Genomic DNA, 23,902 nt, shown 5'->3' on the forward strand with positions numbered 1-23,902 from the left:
ATTAAATCTCATCCCGTTGGCCTCTGCCCACCTATCCAGCCTGTCAAGGCCCCTCTGCAGGGCTCTCCTACCCTCTGACATGATTAAAAAGAATGACAGTCCACTGATTTTGGTGGAAGTGATGGAACAAAAGGGGCGATAGTAACAGTGCCACTAAAATAAGAAAGAATGGTAGAAGGAATGAATGCAGGTTCTGAGTATGATCACTGCTCCAAAATGAGACCTGTGTTCTATATTTTATTTTATACTTTGCCAAAATTGCTCAAATACTTAACTGCACCCTTGAAATAAATCCTTAAGTTTTAATATTTTGGAGCAGAAAGCACCTCTATAAAAGGAGATAAAAATCATACATACATCTTTACCACTTCACAGGTCCAATCTTAACTGACGTCCTTCATAAACACTTAATGAAAAATGAATTCATGTCACTTATCTACATTTCTTTGTGTTTGCATTTCCAATCTTTCTAGAATTTTTGGTTTCCATATTGCTGAAAGGCCCACACCAGTCTCAAATTTATTCGAGCTGCTAGAAAAGGAATGCACACAGAACGTTAAGTAGTTGCTCAAATGTTGCTGAGCAGTAAAATACTATGACAAAGTGGCATCTTGCTGGGTCTCTGTTACTTCTTCAGCACTAAAATTAATTTATGATCAGTCATCAATTCATTTACATGTCGTTTTATGCTAAAGCCATCGTTGCTGATGAATGCACATCCCTAGATCCATTAAGCTAGACTAAAGTCTGTGCTTTACAGTATGACCCTGCTAATTGTTGCATTACCATTTTTATGAGATAGGAAAAGTAGCAGCTCCCTATTTTCTGGGCACATATTTAATCCATGAAACACATTCTTCCTATTCAGTGCAATCTGTCAAACTGCTTATGAAGTAGAATCTTTTGCAAGAGGTATCCCAAAGCAAATCTGTATCAATATTGAACTCTGCAATGGTAAATTACGACTCATGAAAACGATTTTGTGCCATTTCGTGCTCAGACACAATGAACAAACAACTTCTACCATACAGACAGTTATCAGGGACTCTTTTCATCAAGACCAAAACATGCCAAATAAGCTGTTTTCTCCTTTGATGAGTTATATCTTTATAAGTTCAGGTCTGTGCAACTCTACTGAAGGAAAAACCCAACAGACAAACTGCTAACCATCTTCAGTGGTACTGTATACAAGAATATCTCTCTGCTTATATATCAGCTAGGTCAAAAAGGTTCTAATTTCCATGCTGGTTAGTGGGTGTATCTCTGCCTTCAGTCAGAATGAGCAGGACTCAAGATGAAAGAAGCTGTCACTATCAGCTTCATTAGTGGCACAGGTGGAGAGGAAAATAAGTAGAAGGTGAAGAAAATCCCCAAGCCATAACAGTTTGGCGAGAGAAAAGTAGCATCATTCATAGTGACGTCGGTGAGAAGCAGATTAATTTCTTATACAGTCATCATATGAACTTGATTAATTCTATGCCACTAATATCACAGACTTTGCATGCCATAACTCTGGGCAGCAATTCATTATAAAGGCAAACATTAAACATAAGCAAAAGAAAAAAAAACAGTGTGTCTCTGAAAGCAAAAATAACCCTAAGCAACTGTGAATTAAAACCCAAGTGAGCAGAACATTTACAGTTGCCTTTTTTTTTTTCCCAGCAACTTGGTATCCTAAAGAAGCCTTGAATGGCTTGGGAATGAAGCAGAACTTTGGCTTTGATTTTCTATTCCATTCCACAAATGTTTGAGGCACTTAGTGCCATAGTCTAGTTGACTGGATGGGGCTGGGGGATGGGTTGGACTGGCTGATCTTGGAGGTCTCTTCCAACCTGGTTGATTCTATGATTCTGTGTTCAGATCTAAACCTTACCCCCTGAGTTTTCATTGCTGTCTCTGGAAAAAATGTTAAGACACAGATACAGTAGACTACTTTCTTTTCACTGTATTATACATGTCAACATTATGTCTCTGCCACCTGCAAAAAGAAAAACTTAATAGCTCAGATTAAATCCTTGTCTGACTCTTCAGTTAACTGGAACTAAAACTCAAGGGCCTGGAAGGCAACCTGGTTTTTAAACAATTTAAAGGAGTAACATGGTGATTTCAGAGCAATTTGGCAGTTTAAGCTGTTCTCATACAGCACCAGTGCTTCTCCTCAGAGAGTCTCACATTTGGCATTGGAAGAAAACCTCAGTCTTAGCTCAGCCATAAAGAACAAAGTACTGTTTCACTCTGACACTATCTTCAAGTCATTCCAACAGTACGGGGTGAGGGAAGTTGCCCTGCTCACCATACAGACATTCTGTTTGAAGGAAGTCTGGACCAAGGATGGTCCAGATGACAGCTTAGATTTCTCACAAACAGTGAGCTCACTGGGTGCATTTCAACATGACCAGAACCACTGCTTCCATGGATCAGTTGTTCTCATTTACCACCATTTACAAAATAATGTTTAAAGCAGTGAAAATGTGGTGGTACATAAGTTTCTGGGGAAATGCAAAGCAGTGAAAATGGGGTGGTATATAAATTCCTGGGGAAATGCTGGCCTAAGTCAGCAAAAAGCTCTGTGAAAAGAAGTAGCTTATGTATTCTCAGTGTCAAGAACAACTTTGCTGTTCTACAGTATTCTAAGAGCACCTAAATAAATAAAAACCCTAGGAAAGGGAAACAATTAATGCAATATTTTATACACTCTCCTTAACAGTAGTAAAAGCAGCCTGGAAGAGTTAACAGAAAGAGATGCACGAAAATTAAAATGCTCATTTGAAACAATTCTCCCAAGCATAACAAGTTCTATCTTTTCACCTCTAGCAAAACACAGACTCAAAACAAGCTCTCAGAAAATTGAGGTTTTACTCATACAGTAACTGAATAAAACAGGAGTAGATTTGTTATTTGGAGAGTTTGCTATTTGACAGATCACTGAGGCTAACACATGGGTATATTTTTGTAAGGCTCTAGTTCTGTAATTGTTTTAAGTCAACCTAAGTGTTGGCTATGTACTATAGGGACAGTCTATAATTTTTCTTCCAGCTGTACATTCCCTTCCCCCATTACTGGCAAACACCTTAATGTGTGGTGGACAAGATCAAGGAACAGATTCAGCTGGTAATTAAACAAACAAAAGAAAAAGCCAAAGAAAAACCTTAACTTTCATCTGTATGAGGTCACATCACGATAATGGTGATGAGTGGGGTTGCATTTAGACCACCTTAAGTACACTCTCAGAATACATTACCAGCTTCTGCCCTACTTCTTCCAAAAAAAAGAAGTTATTAACAGCCTAATAACTGAACACTCCAATAAACAAAATATGTAACTATTATAATCAGCTTGGATGTTATTAATAACATGAGAAACTCTAATAAGCTTAGAAGTGTACAAACTGGAGAAGAAATGTAGCTATTCCTCACTTTGTGCTTGGTGGACTGGTCCAAACTATTAGATGTAGATGCAAATGTGAGAAACATTCATTGCCTGATTTATGGATATATCAACACTGACATATTAATACATACCAAATAGAAAATACATAGCAAACTGATTTCTTGTTTTAATTTATTGCTATATTACCAGTGTAAAACTCTGACTGCATTCCTAATGGAAAGGCTTCTGAGCCATTAAAGAGATATGCAAAAATATGCAGAATTATAGCCTGGAGGAGATTACACTAGAAAGTCAAGAAAAGTGACTTAACATACTCATGCACTAATAAGTTGACCTTCCCAATTCAGGGATTTAAACTTTAACTCTGTGGCCCTCACTTAATCTGGCTTTCAAATCACAGCAGAAGAGATAGAATTCTTAAATCTTAATTAGATTGACAAGCAGTCTGGCCCCATGGCAAAGGAAAGGCTGGAAAGTGGGATTAAGGTACACCCTATTTAATTCAACAAGGGAGAAGGAATAAAATCATAGGTACTGATGCTCCGTCACTGTCATACTCCTGCAGTGTTTTCCTAATAACAATGTTTAAGTAAAGGTGAAAAACCTGTAGAATTTCCAAGGTTCAGAACAATGAGGTGAAATTCAGCAGTGCTATAGTAAGTTGTTCTGAGCAAATACCCCTTAAAAAACAGCTAAGAATAAGTGTTTTTACACTAGAACCAAAGACTGAAGAAGTCTTTACGAGCTAAGGATGCTGAGGTTGTTTAGCCTAGAGAAGAGGAGGCTCAGGGTTGACCTCATTGCTGTCTACAACTACCTGAAGGGAGGTTGCAGCCAGGTGGGGGTTGGTCTCTTCTCCCAGGCAACCAGCAACAGAACAAGGGCACACAGTCTCAAGTTGTGCCAGGGGAAGTATAGGCTGGATATTAGGAGGAAGTTCTTCCCGGAGACAGTGATTGGCATTGGAATGGGCTGCCCAGGGAGGTGGTGGAGTCACCAGCCCTGGAGGTGTTCAAGCAAAGCCTGGCTGGGGCACTTAGTGCCATGGTCTAGTTGAGTGGGTAGGTCTGTGTGCTAGGTTAGACTGGATGATCTTGGAGGTCTCTTCCGACCTGGTTGATTCTATGATTCTGTGTACATTTGGGTCTGCTGTACAGTATGGGCACAGTATACTGAGGCTCAGGTTCAACCTAGAAGGAAATATGCTGATGCTTACAAAAATTATGTCTATAGAATATCTGTATTATTAATTTTTTTTCCTCACTGCCCTACATTTTATCAACAGCAATTTTTATTCATTAGGATTCTGTGCATTAGTTTTATGTGCCTTTCTAGGTGTCCCCTTTGATGATCATAGAATCACAGAATCAACCAGGCTGGAAGAGACCTCCAAGATCATCCAGTCCAACCTAGCACCCAGCCCTATCCAGTCATATAGACCACGGCACTAAGTGACTCATCTACCCATTTCTTAAACACCTCCAGGGATGGCGACTCCACCACCTCCCTGGGCAGCCCATTCCAATGGCAAATCACTCTCCCTGTGAAGAACTTCCTCCTAATATCCAGCCTAGAAGTATAACAAAACAATATTCTTTTCTAGTGGGTGCTTCTAATAATATTATTTAACACTGAGCTCTATGTTCTCTGTAGAATGTCTAGGAGGATTTAAAAATGAAAAGGAAAAATAGAGGTGAAAGAAAGCTGCAATGTCATGAAATGGAGTATGAAAACTATTCACTTTCCTTAGCATTATTTATTGATGATATTTCTGAGACTGTGAGTTTCTCTATATCTGGCTACAGAAGAGCACAGATCTCTGTGCTGAGGCTGAGGTCCTGATGCACGTTGTAACTTTTCAAGGCATGCGAAGGGGCAAGAAACAGCAAAGGAAAACACCTCAGAATAATTAGACACCTTCACTGAAAGGGAAGAAACAATTGCTACATTCAGCAAGTAGCTTCAAAATACACTTTTTGCTGCATAAATGTTGTATTTACAAATAAAGGCTGTGTTGATCTAGCTATACTTGTTCTGAAGTCTCTAACATCCATGAGCTCATCTGCGAAAGCATTTACCAACAGCAGTATCTAAATGCCCTTTAAGATAACATTTTCATGCTGCTTCTGATTTATGAAATATATATTCCTAAGCCACAGTCCTCCCCCTTCTTTTTATGTAACTGGCTTGCTTCTCTAGTGGAGTGAACTTTCCATGAAAGCTAGGATATAATTGAGTTTTCTTTCAAGTCTGTAAAGCTTTTTAAAATTCATGACTTTTCTTATCATTTCACAGCAAAGTATTTTCAAATCCTTCTTTTAGTGTTTAATATTAACACATTTTAAATGTTACAGAAATAGAGTGGAATAGAATTTCACTTAGAAAGTGTTTGACTGGTGATGTATTTTACTGCTAGGAACACGCTGATGTCATGGTTCACTGTAATTGGTTACCTGTCACAGAGCTGTCTAGGTTGTCCATACTGGAGCCTGGAGTATGCTCTAGACCTCTTAGTGGCCTACTGATTTCTACAGTTTCTTCTTCGATATCATCCTCATCATCTTCATCATCTGGAACGTCTGTTTCCAAATCTGAAATAAGGTTTCCAGATACGTATCCTAGGGGTGGAACTGGAGCCTGAGGAGGTTGTGTATTGCTTTGGATGTGCCTACACAAACAAAGAGGAAAATGTCATCGAAATGAATGAGCCTTTGCACCTCCTGGTCAATAGCAATAGATTTACAAAGTGCTTGTTAGGTCAAACTAAAGAAAAGTCATTTCAGTTACACACCATAGTTTGTAATACCACAGTACCTGCACACTTCCCAATCTTAGACATACTTCTGCTCCTGTAAGATAGGGAAGGTCAAAACCACCCTTTAGAGGAACACTGTACATTTACAATGTACATCAGGTAGGAATTCCATGATAAAGCATAAATCTGAACCTCAGCCTAGATATAAATATCTCACCCAAAAATCCACCTTGCAAATCACATGTTGAGCTGAAATTAATTTTCACTTCTGCTTAAAGAGACTCAGTGTCCTGAAGTAGAAGTCACACTGAAGAGGAGGAAATGACCAGCAAGACAGAAGACATTTTCAAATCCAGTGAACCCATTACGGGTGAGACCTCTGTGTTTTGCTTTATTGCAAGCAGTTTAATTGCTTTAATTGCAGCAGTACTACGGTATGCACATGTGCAATTACTACATGGAGTAACCACAATTTAAGAAAGGAAAACAATGATAAAAATCACCCACAGGATACTTAAATAGCCAAAGACAACCATGAGGCTCGGAGCTTCATTTGCATGGTCTGTGAGAGGCTAGAGGGGCAAAGATCAACCATCAGCTTTTTAATGCAGCGTTCTCCACAGCACTAAAAGTACACAGCAAGCTGTGCCAAGGGACCCAGGCCTGACTAACCTTGGTGTAAAAGCACATATCATGCTTGAAATTGCTAACTTAGGCACATGGGAAACCCTGAGTGGCTGTACATGAGGTGCTGTGGAGCTGATCTGAAGCAGCAGTGCTTTGGGTGGGATCCAGGATTCTGTTGGTCTCTTGCCTGGACATTAGCATAAGAGAAAAAAATAGAATTGCTACCTGTTTTGTTTCCTGGCTCTAACAGAAAAAAACTTCATGCTGTACTACTGCCCATACTTGCTAAGTGCAGTGGTTCTCTTCATTCAAAGAGCTTTACTCTTTTTGCCCCCTTTTTTTTTTGGGGTAATGTAAATCCATCAAATATGAGAATGTCACAGTGAATGTTATGTCACTGGATTCTCTCTCTGCTTTGCTGTAGGTTTTGACTTGATGCTTATTCTGAAGCAGAAAAAAAACGGTTCTCTTCTAATCTACAACCTCCTTCTGATGAGCAGCTCTTGAATATTTTTCTGCCAAGACACCAGGTTCTTATCTAGGCAGAGCTCAAAACACTGCACTAAAGGGCACCATCATCTAACTAACCTTCAGTAAACAGTGTTATTAGCTCCCAAGCAAGCAAAATACTTACAGAGATGTTTAATGTTAAGCATGCAATAAAACAATTGAAGTCAATTTCTCTTGTAGCTAAGCATATCCTTCAGTGATTCGCTGGATCAAGGCCACAATGATTATGTACTTTTCCAATAATCTCTAATGTGCTCTGCCTTACATTTCTAATTTGCTGGTTTCTGTACATATCTTCTGCTACTCCTACAGTAACCTATCTGACAGGACTCATCTTGATGATCCTGGATAGATGAACTTGGTGAAAACTAAGAAATCTCCTTTCCTATTTAAGACAGTGAGGGACTTTCCTCTGACTCCAAACAGCACGACACATGTCCAGCCAGACAACAGCAAAGCATTGACCAGTTGTCACAACTTCTACAGAAACCACTTGCATTTACAACCTTCAATATTTACCTCAATACCTGTTATTAGCCCTAGTATGAAAAATAAAGGTTATCTCCCGGAGAGTTGGGGTTTTTTTTGCAGAACTTCAGGTTCAATTACATTGATCTTATCCAAGAGAGAAGTTAAAAGCTGTATATTCCTGAGCACATTATTAAAGTTCCCAATCAATTTTCTCTCCTCGAAAAAAGGGAGCAAGACCTTTCCTGTCAGCTGCAAGAGGCTACAGAGTCCTGCTACATTATCCTCCCCCAGATTGGCACCCATGGTTTGTAGGGTGTAGAAAAGGTAACAGCTGCAAAATGCAGCAGTGACTGATGGTGCAGACAGGGTATGCATCTGTCTGCTGGCTCAGATGTCAGCTACCTTCAACAGGCCAGGTCTGGCTGCTGCCTGGGATTTGGGTCTGTCCCACAGGCAGGCCAGGGTCCACGCTTGGCAGTGTAGCACTGCAGCAGGACCAAAGTACCCTGTTGATTGAGTACAGATTGCAGACAAGCCTTGAGGCTTCGAGAGTGCCCAGGGAAAACAGCTGGCTTTGATTTGGCACCACCTGCCTACCTGCCTGATCTATTTATGGTAGCTCAAGCTGAATAACTTTGTGGCTTTATTTACTGGCAAAGAAAAGCTGCTCCTATGCTGGCAATATGCCACTCAGTAACTAGCTCTGCTCCTGTCCTCTGAGATTCGTGGGCTTTGTCTGGGCAGAAAAGTTGTAAAAGGACAACTGCTGCTTAGGGAACATCCAGAAAGCAACTGACCTTCACCATATCCCCACTCTGCTGCAGTTGACAAGTTCTTTTTCAGTCCCTGAAGAGATTGCTTCTGTTTGTTTTGCAGGGGAAATGTTACTGTGGTATTTGCTTGCTCTTCCTTTAAAGAGGCACACAGCACTCCAAAATGCTAGCTCCACTTTGTAAATACTAAAAACTTTCTGCTGTGGGGGTTTTCCATATGAATCAGAAATTTTCTTGGTATTTCAAACTACAGCCACAGATGCAAATGCTTCATTCTCACGTGACACAGGGTAAAAGCTGCTATTTTGAATGACTATTATTTTTAACCAGAAGTTTTTAACCTCAGTGTTTTCAAAAATGCTTTAAAAAATCATATTTTTTTCCTAGCCTGAAAAAAAAAAGAGTACTTTGAACTGCAAAATGCTTGAGTAGGTGGGTGTTAACTACTTAGTTAAATCTATGTTATGCTCCAGAGGAATATAATTTTTATGTACCAAGCATTATAATTTTAAAAGCACCTATTAATATCACACTCTAGATATAGTTTTTCTATTTCCTCTTTCAGCTTACTCACTTGGAAGCATTACTGCTATGTTGTTGAACACAGTCAATACTTATGTTAGCAATGAATAAATTACTTTGTGCTTTCATTTCCCAGCCTCCAAGTGCCCCCTTCAAACATTTACCATGTCTGCTTTGCTATGTCAAACTGGTATGCCCTAGTTAATTCATCAAGGTGGGCTTGAAGCATTGGTTGCATCTCCTCTCGTGGAGAAGGTGTGAGGGTTGCAGTTGACTGTTGCCCAAAGGAGATAGCAGGTGATGAAGCTACTCCTCGGACAGGAGGGGTGGGAACGCGATCATCATCTTCTTCAAGCTCATCCTCCATGCCCTGATGCAGGTAGGTCTGAACTGGCAAAGGTGGACACCAACCATCACTGTCATATCTACAATAAAGAAAACCAAGTAAACTTAGCATGTATCAAATCTCATCTCTGTTGTGCAGCAGAGGATATGCAGGGTTTCTGCTACATTTTGAATCCTCTCACACAGTGTAAATGTTAACATTTCTTGAAAACAGGGTTAAAATTACTTACATGCTCCTTACTATGTTTAATTTTTCTCACAACAGCTAAGCAACTTGAACAAGATGTGCAACAACAACATAAAAATCACTGGTCACATTCATTAATGGTGATTAGATAATGTTACGCCACAATCAATAACAAACAAGGAACTGACTCAAAATAACAAAAATGAACTGTGCTAGTCTGAAGCTAGCTAGAATGCTCTGGTGAGAAGAACTAGATTACAGGCTGTGAAAGAGAAACAAGAGTGATGTCTGCTTCACTCATAGGCTTGTTGAGAGGTATAAGAACAAGAATCCAAATATAGATATGGCACTTCTGCTGGGGAGCTCGGAGCTGCAATTTCTTCTCTCTAGCCTCTCTGCCATCTCTCTGATTAATCCACTTTGCTTCCTAACCCCCTGGCCAAACCTCCCTTCTTCCTTGGGACTAGGGTGAGGTAGAGGGGGGTGGGAGAAGGTGTAAGGGTGGTTGGGAGCCTCTCCTGGGGACTCAGGTTTCTGAGAGGATCGTTGTGTTTCTGTATTACCTTTTACCTTGTGTATTTCTGTATACACTGTAAATATCTGCTTGTATATTTGAGCTAAGCTGTAAATATAAACTTCATTCACATTTCCAGAGCCAGCTGAGTCTAGTCTGGGTGATTTCCAAAGAGTGGGGGGCAGGGAACACCCAAACCATCACGTGAACCAACTCAATTCCTGGATCATTAACCCAGGAGAACACATGAAGACTGGACCTATACATGAGTGAGAGTTACACAGTTGAACTTCTGCACTTCCTTACTCCTATCCTCCCCTTTATTCGTATATAAATTCTCCGTTTGCACTTTGTAGCTTAAGAAAAACACTGCATTTTCCACATCGATTTTAGTCTTTACACAGTACCTATCTAGCAAGGTAATACATTAACACTGTAGCAGCACTAACTCTGAGCATATACTGTCACAGCACCAACTGATAAGATACATTAGCCATATGTTGACAGCTCTGCCAGCAGTCCACCTCCCAGCCAGTCTTTATTGGGACTTAGCTAGACAGCGCTAAATTTCTGAACACTTGCAACACACTTGCCTAAGGTAAATGAGAAGATAACTCAATACTGAATTCTTCCCATATAGGAAATGTTCTGCTAGCTTTCTGTGGCTCAATTTTCAGTCCTACACCAAAGGTGTAAGACATGATGCTACCTCGAATCACGGCTACAAACAGAAGCTTTATATTCTACTACCAGTCCTTGCCAGCAATTCATTCTTCTTTGTCTCTGTCCTTTGACCTTTCTACTCAGTGTTGTATTACAGCATCAACCTAGAACCCTATCCCTTACAGATGCCAGCATTACCCAAGACACACAGGCCCTGCTGACTGTGGTCATTCCCCATGCATTATCCCTCAAGTAATTTCCTATTTCCCTAATCTGGACACAGCTTCAGCTGTGCAAGGCTCTGCTGCTGATCATGCTGCTCAGATCTCAACACTGTCCACTCTTCCCATCTCCAAAACACCCTGTCAGTCTGCAGTCCCTTGAGAATCTGCATACATTTCTCCTGAACTCCCAGTGTGTTCCAGAATATTTCAGGTTAGACAGCTCTTTTCAAAAGACAACCAGACTATCATATCCTTCACAGGCAAACCATCTCAGACTCTAAAGGCCATTCCCCAGGCATCATCTAAGCCACTTCACCTCCAAAGACTGCTAACAAGGTATACCACTTATGGGTAAAATGACTGCAGGCAAGGCATTGTTATACAATTAACCTCTTAAATGAGCCTTCTTTAAGGCTTTTGATTTGGAAGGAAGGAATTACCAGCTTCCCAGATTAAAATGAGTCACTGCCAGTTCTCTCCAGTGTGAAGTTGTGTTACAAAAAGGCTGGGAACACTGAAACAGGGAAGTTTTGAAACTTTACCAACAGAACATTTCATAGAATCACCAGGTTGGAAGAGACCTCCAAGATCATCCAGTCCAACATAGCACCCAGCCCTATCCAATCAACTAGACCATGGCACTAAGTGCCTCATGCAGTCTTTTCTTAAACACCTCCAGGGACGGTGACTCCACCACCTCCCTGGGCAGCCCATTCCCATGGCAAATCATTCTCTGTGGCATGAACTTCCTCCTAACATCCAGCCTTTATTCAGTAAAGCTATTACAATGACTTGTAAATCGTGTTTCATCCTTAGGATATATTGATTAATCCATGTCTTTAAACAAGCAGAAATTTGTCCCTGACAAAACAATCATTTTACAAAGGCTCCAACAGAGCTGACCACAGTAAACCATTTTTCTGTATATTCTAATTTTCCTCCAGAATTTGACAGCTGGTAGCACACATAATTTAACTTTATATAAAAAAGTATGCCATAAATGTTTTCTGCAGGAAATTTCTTTTTCACTCATTTACTGATTTTTGTGTAACTTTTTGTATCCTTGAGAACAGTTTAAGCCATTAAAAATAAGTTTAAATAAAAAGCTTAAGCCATTAAAAAGAAGTCCCAGAGAATCAAGAGTTGTTTCCATAATTTTAAAAGGCCTGTAATTAGCATGCCTTCCTCAACTGTGAAATCTCTTCCAGAATAAAAAAACAATGAGAAGATTATTATCCACTGGTTAATCTTCTACAATTAACCCAATGCAGTGTGAGTTTGGTTGGGGTTTTTTTTTGTTTGGGTCTCGGTTTGGGTTTTTTTCTTCCCTTTTTTCTGTTTTCAGCAGTAGAATCATAGAATCAACCAGGTTGGAAGAGACCTCCAAAATCAGCCAGGCCAACCTAGCACCCAGCCCTAGACAATCATCTAGACCATGGCACTAAGTGCCTCATCCAGTCTTCTTGAATACCCCCAGGGATGGTGACTCCACCACCTCCCTGGGCAGCCCATTCCAATGCCAATCACTCTCTCTTCCAAGAACTTCCTCCTAACATCCAGTGCATACTTCCCCTGGCACAACTTGAGACTGTGTCCCCTTGTTCTGCTGCTGGCTGCCTGGGAGAAGAGACCAACCCCCACCTGGCTACAGCCTCCCTTCAGGTAGCTGTAGACAGGAATATTTTTAAACATATAGGCACTGAAAAATATTAAGAGCCAGGTTGTGTCTTCACCCACTCTCAGTCTGATCATCTGCAAACAGTTACAGCAGAATTCAATTAAACTAGATGTGAAGCAAGATATTTCTCACCATGAACAAGCAAAGAAGCCCCTGTATGATGACGAAGCAAGGTCACTTTTACTTCCATCTGTCCTGGTAGGGCATAAATCCTGCCAGACAGGTTGAACCCTTGCTCTCCTCCTTCTGTTGTGGCGTGGAGGAGTGAGTAGATGAGCAAACAACAAGGGTTTTGCCCCAACAAAGCCTTGAGGGCTAGGGGGCTTAGCACCTTGTGTTGGTGTCTTGTGTTGGCCTCATCCTGCCTGCATAGTCAAAGGAGGCACAAAGCTTTGAATGCACAGGCAAGGACAATGGTGCTAGTGCCTGCTGGCCACTTGGATTTTCAAATTAAGTATATAAAGGGGGATGATTTAGAATCCAAGCCTTTCTGCATTTACCCTTTCTACTTTAGCCGTTTTGCACTCTGCCTGTCTACATCCAGCCTTTGTCTGCATCAGCCATCCTACCTCTCCCTGTTTGCAGCTCGTTAAAGGCAGCCAGGTGTTGCAGCTCACACCGGTGGCTTAGCAGCATCTTCTTCCCTCTGCCTGAAATATTTGTATTTTACCTTGGGATAATCCTGAGTTTGAAAGTGTCTTTCATGCAGAAGACTTACTCATGGACCAAAAGAGTCATGAGTACATCTGCTGGAGTTAATGCAAAGACTCCACAGGCACAGTTAGAATTGTTACTGTTTTCCAAGTTCTGTTTGTTTAAACTGTTTAATTCTGTGCAGTTGCTTCCTGTCGACCAAAAATCCAAAGAGCCTCAGGGAATTTTCCCGATTTTTAAATATTAATAATAAAAAAAATAATATTCAGAAATTATCACTCACAATTCATAACCTATTAATTTTCATTACACCACCTTCAATCTCTATCAAGAGAAGTTATTAAAACCTTCCTCCTCCATAGCCTTGTATATGTCTGTAGGACTCTATCTTCCTGTGGTTGTGGTGGGTTTTGTTAAGAAAACAGCATACTATTGTCACTTATTAATTTTTCTTTTCTTAAAGAACAAGCCCTCATGTCTGTAAATCACAGAGTTTTCTTCAAAAGGAGAAGGAAAAAATAAAGTTACCCTGTTTCTTGCTGATCCAAGCCATAATGTTCCAGCTCTGTGCCTGGGAGTGGCTGTACAGGAGGAGGTGGGAGTGGAACACTGGCCCAATTCGAACCATTATTTTTCTGGGGTTTGGAAGAATTTTTGGTTTTCTTCTTTTTCCCTCCTTTGCCACCTGCAAATCAAAAAAAAAAAAAAGACAATTAAAATGTTAGGAGATATAATGTGGGGAGGGGAAAAGCCAGCTATTTACTTTTTTTGGGGGGAAGAATTATTCCAAATGGCACATCCCAAAAAAGATGTATTTATAGCTTAGTAGAATCACTATCAACATACAAATGCTGTTACAAGGTTATAACTAATAATAGAATGGAAAAATATACTACTCAATTACTGAAACCCACTTCTTTTTACAAGTCCACATATTTGCACCACAGCAGTGCACAACCAAGGAAAGATACATTTTGTTTGGTCCAGAATAAGACAGGATCACAGGATATTAGGGGTTGGAAGGGATTCAAGGAGATCATTAAGTCCAACCTCCCTACCAGAGCAGGACCACACAATCTAGCACAGATCACAGAGGAATTCATCCAGACAAGCCTTGAAAGTCTCCAGAGAGGGAGACTATTTACTCATTTCTTCATGTATGCTTTATGACTTCTAGAATTCACTAATGGATAAAAATATAGCAAATTATTTCACATGTAAGAATCCAATGTGTTTCTAACACTGTTTTACAGTTATCTTTTTCATAGAATCATAGAATCAACCAGCTTGGATGAGACCTCCAAGATCAGCCAGTTCAACCTAGCACCCAGCCCTAGCCAATTATCTAGACCATGGCACTGAGTGCCTCATCCAGTCTTGAACACCTCCAGGGATGGCAACTCCTCCACCTCCCTGGGCAGCCCATTCCAATGCCAATCACTCTCTCTGGCAACAACTTCCTCCTAACATCCAGCCTATACTTCCCCCAGCACAACTTGAGACTGTGTCTCCTTGCTCTATTGGTGGTTGCCTGGGAGAAGAGACCAACCCCCACCTGGCTAGAACCTCTCTTCAGGCAGTTGTAGACATCAATGAGGTCACCCCTGAGCGACTGCCCTCAGATTCAGTATCTTTCACAGAGAATGGCAAGTGTAAATCATCAAAACAAAAAGAAATGGGTTTGCTGACTCTTTTTTTTTTTAATTTTTGAATACTTTTTAAATTAATACTTTGACTAAGTTTCCCTTATTAAAACATCAGGAAGTCATCTGCAACTTTCAAGGACTCTGCTTCACTTCTGCCACTGGAGAAGATGTTCAGTTTCTGACGTGCAGGTCTGATGGAGTGGGCCAGTAGCAATGAGGCGAGCAATGCATTTTGCTTAAGCTATGCTCTCTTTTTCTGTTTGCACATACTTCTCCAGTTGAGACACTTTATTTGTGGGGCAAGGTGATCTTACAGAGAAATTTCTCATCCCACTCGTTCCACTTATTTTGCCCTTTTTTTTCTTCTAAGGACTAAATTAAGAGGAAGATTTCTCATCACTTGACTGCTTCTAGATCTACCTATTTATTGCATTTTGTTGCAGCTTTCCAACTTTCAGGGTTGTTGAATGGAAGAATGGTTTGTCATATGCTTTTTTCAGTGGGAGACCCAGCTAAGTCATTCATGTCTTGCTTGCTGCTGAAAGCACTCTAATCCATTTTAGCCTCTGATGTCTCCTGGGGGCAGATGTGACTGAGTTGGAGGGCAGAAGGGCTCTGCAGCGGGACCTTGACCGCCTGGACAGATGGGCAGAGGCCAATGGGATGGGGTTCAATAGCTCCAAGTGCAGGGTGCTGCACTTTGGCCACAACAACCCCATGCAGAGATACAGGCTGGGGTCGGAGTGGCTGGAGAGCAGCCAGACAGAGAGGGATCTGGGGGTACTGATTGATACCCGCCTGAACATGAGCCAGCAGTGTGCCCAGGTGGCCAAGAGAGCCAGTGGCATCCTGGCCTGCATCAGGAATGGTGTGGTCAGCAGGAGCAGGGAGGTCATTCTGCCCCTGTACTCTGCACTGGTCAGACCACACCTCGAGTACTGCGTTCAGTTCTGGGCCCCCCAGTTTAGGAAGGACACTGAGATGCTTGAGCGTGTCCAGAGAAGGGCGACGAGGCTGGTGAGAGGCCTTGAGCACAAGCCCTACGAGGAGAGGCTTAGAGAGCTGGGGTTGTTTAGCCTGGAGAAGAGGAGGCTCAGGGGTGACCTTATTGCTGTCTACAACTACCTGAAGGGTGGTTGTGGCCAGGAGGAGGTTGCTCTCTTCTCTCAGGTGGCCAGCTCCAGAACAAGAGGACACAGCCTCAGGCTGCGCCAGGGGAAATTTCGTCTCGAGGTGAGGAGAAAGTTCTTCACTGAGAGAGTCATTGGGCACTGGAATGGGCTGCCTGGGGAGGTGGTGGAGTCGTCGTCCCTGGGGCAGTTCAAGGCAAGGTTGGATGTGGCACTTGGTGCCATGGTCTAGCCTTGGGCACTGTGGTTAAGGGTTGGACTTGATGATCTGTGAGGTCTCTTCCAACCTTGGTGATACTGTGATACTGTGATACTGTTGATTCATAAGGGTCAACCAAAAAAAAAACAACTCAAAAAAAATCACAAAACCCAACCCACAAACCCAACCAACCAACAAATCTCCAACACAAAGAACAGAACAAAACTAAACTAAAAAACCCCACAACCCAAAGCACACATGCACAAAGGAAACCAACAAAAAACCCCTATAACCATATAAAAACTTCTCAACAGTAATACATCAAAAAAGTCACAAGTGACTTGTCAGGTGAGGTGGCACAGAGTGCACCTGCAGGCACCACCCTCTCTGCCATGGCTCTCTCTTTGGTCATAGTGATATCCATAAGGAGGTGAAATCTAGCAAAAGAGACAAGCATGTATCTCTATTTTTGTCTGAGTGACAGTGGCTCTCTTCTGCTATCTCCAAATGTCAGCTGGACCAAAATAGGACAAATAGATGGAAGAAAAAGGTGATTTTATGGTTCAGAAACAGCCACGATTTCTCTTTTCATCTCCTATTGTGGCTGCTAGAGATGGACAAGCCCAGCAAGATTTCTAATCAGCCTGGCTGGCAGCACATTGCAAACAAGACTCTGCTTTCCACTACTCAATTCCAGACCAGAGCTCTTCCTTCATTGTCTTGGAGTATTTATAATACGTCCAGCCGAGATCTCGACATTTACTATGTGTAAACTGAGCTGACATTCCATCTATTAGGATGCAAGACTGGCTCTTGCCTTCTTTTGTAGCCTGACTGAGAGGGAAGATTTCTTGAAAAGGAAAAGAACATCTCAATCAGCAGAAAAGAAACCTCAGTGATGGTGGCAATGGAGGAACAAAGAGATAAACCTTTTGGAGGGAAAAAGAAACTTTCAGAGCATAGGTATGGTGGAAAACAGAGTTAGAAATAGGGCCACAGACCAGTACAAAGGAAATACATTAATTTTAACTTGTGAGGTATGGGGGAACTCCTGAGAAGTCAGCTAGAGTAGGAGCCAGCAAGAGCTCAGGAGAGAGGGGCTCCTTTGGAAGGAAAGCACATGCATAAGACAGCGTCTGTGTGTGGTGCTGGGGGAATTAAAATTGGAATGCTCACAGAAGAGAAATGCAAAGAACATCACCTTACAGACTACTTGAAGTGGAAGGGAAATTTTTGGAAGCATAGCATCTTTGTAATCTTGGGATACTGATCAAATGGAGGTTGGATATGGAGGCGCTAGTATGGAGTCACGTGGATTTGGGGTGGGTCTGGAGAGACAGGTTAAAGATAGTGGAGCTGTGTGACAAAGAGTTGAAGAACTGTTCAGATGAAGCAATAGAAGAAAGAAACACCGAAGTCATTACTGGTAGGGAAAGCAGCCTACACCATACAGATCAAGAGAAGTATGGCCAGTAGGGCTAGGGAGGTGATTCTCCCCCTTTGCTCTGCTCTCGTCAGACCCCACCTGGAGCCCTGTGTGCAGTTCTGGAGGCCCCAACAAAAGAGGGACATCAAAATGTTAGAGTGAGTCCAGAGAAAGGCCACCAAGATGATCAGAGGGCTGCAGCAGCTCTGCTATGAGGACAGGCTATGAGAGTTGGGGCTCTGCAGCCTGGAGAAGAGAAGGCTTTGAGGAGACCTTATAGTGGCCTTCCAGTATCTGAAGGGGACCTACAGAAAGGCTGGGGAGGGACTATTTACAAAGTCTTGTAATGACAGGATGAGGGGTAATAGGTTTAAACTGAAAGAGAGGAGATTCAAACTAGATGTTAGGCAAGGGTTCTTTCCAGTGAGGGTGGTGAGACACTGGCACAGGTTGCACAGGGCTGTTGTGGCTGCTCCCTCCCTGGAGGTGTTCAAGGCCAGGTTGGATGAGGCCTTGAGCAACCTGTTCTAGTGAGAGGTGTCTCTGCCTATGGCAGGGAGGGCTGGAACTGGATGAGCTTTGAGATCCCTTCCAACTTAAACCATTCTATGATTCTATGAGCAAGAGATTTTTGACTCCATGGACAGACTTATTCCATTGTCAGAGCAGTGCAACTGACACCCAATACATAATGCTTGACACATGCTTGAAAACTGTTACGCTGGAGTTTTGTTTCCTCATACCAATGAAGCTTTATGCTTCAATGTCTTGTGCTAAAATTCAGTTCTTTTGTTTGAAACTCTAGACTAATCAGACCCTGGAAAAAATAATTTGCCAATTGGGCTGATGATCACAGCACTGACATAAGGTGGGAGCTGTGCAAGGCACAGTCAGAAGATTTCCTTGCCTTGAAAGGCAGCTATATTCTAGCTATTTTCCATTCCACAGTGGGATAGGATTTCTCATGACATTCATGGAAACATAATCAGAATAATAAGTAATATTCAAAGTATGAACCAAAGAAAGGAGAGAACAAGTCCCTGCTCATCCTGATGGGGACTATGTAATCAAAGCTGGTCTCTGACTGCAGTGATGCTCTAATTATCAGACTATCTGAAGGTCTCCCCTAGTTTCTCATATATTACAGACATAATTAGCTGCATTAAAAATATAATTAGTGATCAAGGGAGAGCAAAATACTAACTCTGCAGTCCAATAGTCTGACTTTCATGTGAGCACTGAGGTATCCAGGTGTAAGCTGCTTTGATCACACCAGGAGTGGCCTGGCTATGGAAAAACTGGATAAACTGGGAGTTTGTGTGCATCAGCATAAAATCTACTTTGAATCAAGAAACAGTACACCAAATATGTTTCACTTGAAATATTTGTTCACATTTCAATTTGGCCTCAACTGGATTTTTCCAATGAAGCTTCGTATTTCCTGAGAAGATTCTCAGGCAGCTGTAGCTGTCAACACATCTGAAGTGTGATACTGCCCTTTCATAACTGACACATGTACCTCAGCACGTTGATGTTTGCAGTTTCATGCAGCCAGAGAAGTAAGTCCATTTCATAAGCTATTTGCCAATGCACCTCACGTGCAAGGAACTAGAACCTCTCTTGAAGCACCACATGAACTTAGTCTGAGGCTGTAAGCCTATATTTTGATCTCACTCAAATCAGTTAATACTCCCCATAAGAACACAAAAACTTGCAAAAGCATCTGTTTACCTGAGTTACAGGCCAATGACTATAGGTTTCTAATCTTGACGCTCAGTTTGCACAATCATTTAAATTGACATTATGAAGCCATTTTTAGAGTTGATCCGTTACAGCTGCAATTGCTCAAAAGGCTATGGATATAGTATGAATTTGAAATGTTAGTCACTTTCAGCTTCCTCATTTTTGAAGGGAAATACCAAACCTTCGCTTCAACTGCTGGCTTACCAGTTTTTCTCTTGGAAAACAATGATATAGTTATACATAACGTAAGAAACAAGTAAGCAGAACTAAAGAAATCAAGGGAAAGGTGTGTTTAAATCTAATACACAACAACATGTACTGCAACCATTTTCATCCAGTGAAAATGTGACATGTTTTCAATACAACATGCAGCACACACATGGAATCTACATCCTGGTTTTATGCAGGTTTGGCACAACTTTTGCAACCCCCAGTCATCTTCCACAGCCCTATGTTGATTTCTGTGCTGCTTCACTGAAAAACAGCGTTTGGAAACACCTCGTGGGAACGAGGAATCCATAACAACTCAACAATAATATCAATCTCCTCATGAAGGTCAGGGTATGGAGATCTATAAACTGAGGACTGATGTGGAAATATATTTGTGCTGTCAGGAAAAGGATGTGACAAAGCAAGGTTTGCAATTGCACCAACACATGCTGGTTGGGAGGGTTCTCCGGTACCTCCAAAGCTGTTCATTGATGCTGGGCAGGCACCTTCATACCTGTCTGTAAAGTGCACCTGGGAGGTTTTCTGCCTCTCTGGTGAGCTGCTTACCAACACCCCTCCGTCCCTCACCCACCCACAGCAGTGGAACCAACCTGAGAGGCTGCCACTCCTTTCAGAGCTGTTGTGGGAGCTGGTGGTGCTGAAATCCTGTGACTGGTTGTGTGGCAATCTATTAGCCAATCCCTCAGCCACGCGGTAGTCAGGGATGTAAAGCAAGGCTAAGGGTTAAAGGGCAAAGGTCATAGTGGCATCGTGTGATTAGTTGACAGCACAAGCACATGCAACACATGCAGTTAGCAAATCAACAGCAGATGTGGTGGGGCAGCAAGTTTGCTTTCCTTTTTATATATATACACCTATATTTAGGTATACCTACCCTAACCTAATGGAAGGAAGATGGCTTGATGATTAGCACAAGACAAAGAGGATTAAAAACACAGAACAATCTACTTTGTGGTTGTGTGAGGTTCAGCACACATGCAAGGTATGTAAGCATTAGTTACAGTAAATATGAACAGCGTCCAACGTACTAAAAAAGTATTCTAATCCATGCATAGATGATACACTATAGAGCCAAGGCCTGTGGAAAAAAAGAGCTGTAATCACCATTGTTGCCTTTGCCTTGGTCTGGGAGAGAGTAACCAAATCCCATCAGGTCATTTTTTTGCTGAATCGAGCTTTTCCACTGAGGATCAGGTAAGTCGACAGCCAGCTCGTGGATGCTGTTGGAATGCAGTATCTGGGTGGTGGCATATGGCGTAGCTTGCGTTATTTGGCTGGAACTGTTGTAGCTAGTTTTCGTGGTAAAGTCAATGCTGCTGTAAATGGCTCCATCAGAAAGCATTGTAGCAGTTTTATCTCCTTGCCCTGGCACTGGTGGCAGCACATCTGTGGTGAACATAGGGGAATGAAACAAATCATTGATGCACATGAAGCCTGAAAGTACCAAGGTTTTAGATGAAAAATAAATGTGTCACTTTGCACGTTTGCATTTCAGCTGAGACAGGTCCATGAGCCAACGAAGGGAAGATGATGTACAACCATAGCCAAGCTATCAGCGTCTGTGACAGGCCTACCACTTGTCCTTCACGTCTCGCTGCCTAAACCCATCTCTTTTTCCCCCATACCTTCAACTGTGAAAGTGAAGTTCGGAGTATTTCTCCACTGAAGAATGTTTTCAATTGTTCACTATGTGTCAGAACCAATGAAACTGCCTGGGCTTCAAGGAAATGATGAAAGGAGTGAATCTACAAATCACAGAGGAAATTTTCCCAGCAGATATGTAGCAAAACTCTTCAAGGGATGCCAAAGCTCTCAAAGTAATTTTTAAGGGCACCACCTTGACTTACCTGAAGTTTTATTATGCATTGGCTGATCTAATTTTCTTTTTGACATTACCTAGGGCACTTCTTTTCAACAAGACCCCAACGAAACCAAGCTGATTCTGACACATGAAAGGAAATTTGTTATTCTGAAGGGATTTAAGTGATAAGTCTCTTAAAATGGCAAAGAAGTGCTGACAATGGAGAACAACTTCCTCAAATACTCTAGTATGGTTACCTGAAAAATAGTACAGCATATTTCACTAAGTATCCACCGAGTTTACTACCTCTTTTGAATCTTATCACATACTGCAATTTGTACCTTTAATCAGTTAGATTGGCAGTCTCTCTCCTTACTAAACATTGCAGTGGCCTTTGCTGGTGGAACACTAGATTTTGAAGCTGAGATTACTGAGGTGTGAAGAATGTAATGGTGTATAGGGTTAACACTCCTAGGTGAGTAACCCTGAACCTGACCCTAGGGGTCTTGGCCCCTCCCCAGGGGTGGGCCACACTCCAGGTGATGATTAGCCCGCTCCCCCCACTTCCTGTCCTATAAAACAGAGGAGCTTCCTGCTCCTCTTCCTCTTTTTCCTTGGCTCCCTCTTGACACACACACTCACACTGCATACCAGCACACCACGTGGCAGCCACGAGGCAGAGACACCATCACACTACTCGGGTTGTATCCATCCCTTTTTGTATTTTGCTGTTTTCCCTTCCTTATCCTTTGTAAACTTCCCTACCTCCAATACCTTTTCTAAGTTATTGTTAAACTTTTCCTTTTTAACTTCCAAATCGAGTGAGATTGATTTATTGGGGTGTGCTTATCTCTCTCTCTCTCTCCCTATCTTTGGGAAAGGAGGAGGTAGAGGGGAGGGCACTCTATAAATTCTATAAATTGTCATTGGGTCTATTAAATTTATTAGAGTCCCTGGGAACTTGCATTTGAACCCAAGACAAATGGTGACTGGCATGATGTCCCAAAGAGAACCACAGCTCAGCAGGTAACCCTCTTCCTACTCTCTCATAGGTCAATATAGCAAGTGAACGCTAATTTCATTTATTTAGAGTCTGAAAACTTGGATTACTTCTGGAACTTACTTGTTAGAAGAGGGCATCATTCATATACTATTTGTATAGTTGTATGCCAGACATGGATTCCAACTGGTAGATCATACTTTAGACAATGCATACTTCTATAGTTAGGATGTTCAGACCTCATCCTAGGTATCACAGACCTCATCCCAGGTATCACAGACCTCATCCCAGGTATCACAGACATTTGTATGTACATTAAGCCCCAGAGGAAAAAATTATTTGTATCCAGGCAAGGATTTAAGCTCAATTCCAGACTCAGACATGGGGTTTGTGCAACCTCAAGGAATACAGTTGTTCTCTCGAGTCTCAGACTTTTCTGTCAATGAGACACCATGTCATGACCTACTCACACTGGGTTTTAATTTGGGTGTTGGTTTCTGGAGGGGGTGGTGTTTGGGGGTTTTTTTGGTTTGCTTGTTTTTTGTGGTTCTTGTTTGTTTGTGGGATTTTTTTGTTTGTTTATTTGTTTTTCCCTTGGATCAACATTTAGACCAGAGAACTCTTTTCTGCTATACTTATGTGGACATTTTAATATGGACTCTAACAGTATCCACAGTCTCAAGGCAACAACGTAATACTAGCAATAAATATGGCAATTACAAATGCTCAGTAGAGAGGTTGCAGAAACAGAGATTAAATTTGGGTCTATCAGAGTGATCTGGTTTTGCAGACAACAACAATGGGGAAATGGTCACAATCAAGTGTTTAAAATGCCTTAATTGAATTAATTTACATTGGCAGATAAACTGTAGGTGCAAAAACATTAGAACTGATGCAAACTACAGATTAGATGTGAAAATCAGGTTGTTGTTATTATCTGTCTGCATATATCAAATGGCCTTTCTATCCAATGTCAGTACACAATCATAAAAGCACCTACGTGCAAACGAAGCATGAGATATAAAAGACAAGCACAGTCCTATCTTTCTTGCACTTCATCTACAACAGGAAGATGTTTCCTCTCCATAACTGGTTTCATCAAAATACAATGGATTGAAGTTCAGTAAACAAATTGCGTTGTGGATGCATAAAACGAAGAAAGTCTGGCTCAAGCTGTCTGTGCTGCCTGTGCAAACTCACAGAAGTGAAAACTAGCAAAATGCTTATCTCTTAAGTACTCAGACATACACCTGTCTTTTAGAGCATGTTTCTGACAGATGAAGTGGTATCACCAGTTTGAAAATGGAGAATTATACAATCACACACACTTGACAGGAAAGTTGCGTAGCTTCCCACCATCCAGGAGTATTCACTCATTCTTACTAATAAGATGAGGTTCTCCAAATATGCTGA

General features: G+C 41.6%; 1 protein-coding gene across 15 annotated transcripts in view; it reads right to left on the reverse strand.

Annotated features, from left to right (window-relative positions):
* The window catches only part of ROBO2 (roundabout guidance receptor 2), a 1,176,697-nt gene that overhangs the window by 39,139 nt on the left and 1,113,656 nt on the right, over positions 1 to 23,902 (reverse strand). For 10 of the 15 annotated variants that reach the window (XM_064152296.1, XM_064152297.1, XM_064152298.1 and 7 more), the window contains 5 exons: positions 20,793 to 21,074; positions 20,279 to 20,404; positions 13,842 to 13,998; positions 9,213 to 9,473; positions 5,844 to 6,058 (listed from right to left, as the gene is read on the reverse strand). In XM_064152296.1, coding sequence (XP_064008366.1) covers positions 5,844 to 6,058; positions 9,213 to 9,473; positions 13,842 to 13,998; positions 20,279 to 20,404; positions 20,793 to 21,074 — 1,041 coding nt within the window. Of the gene's footprint in view, positions 1 to 5,127; positions 5,313 to 5,843; positions 6,059 to 9,212; positions 9,474 to 13,841; positions 13,999 to 20,278; positions 20,405 to 20,792; positions 21,075 to 23,902 lie in introns of those variants that run through there. The other 5 variants (XM_064152307.1, XM_064152310.1, XM_064152302.1 and 2 more) reach the window with 2 other exon arrangements.

Source organism: Pogoniulus pusillus, chromosome 12, assembly GCF_015220805.1.
Source record: "Pogoniulus pusillus isolate bPogPus1 chromosome 12, bPogPus1.pri, whole genome shotgun sequence".
Lineage (NCBI taxonomy): Eukaryota > Metazoa > Chordata > Aves > Piciformes > Lybiidae > Pogoniulus > Pogoniulus pusillus.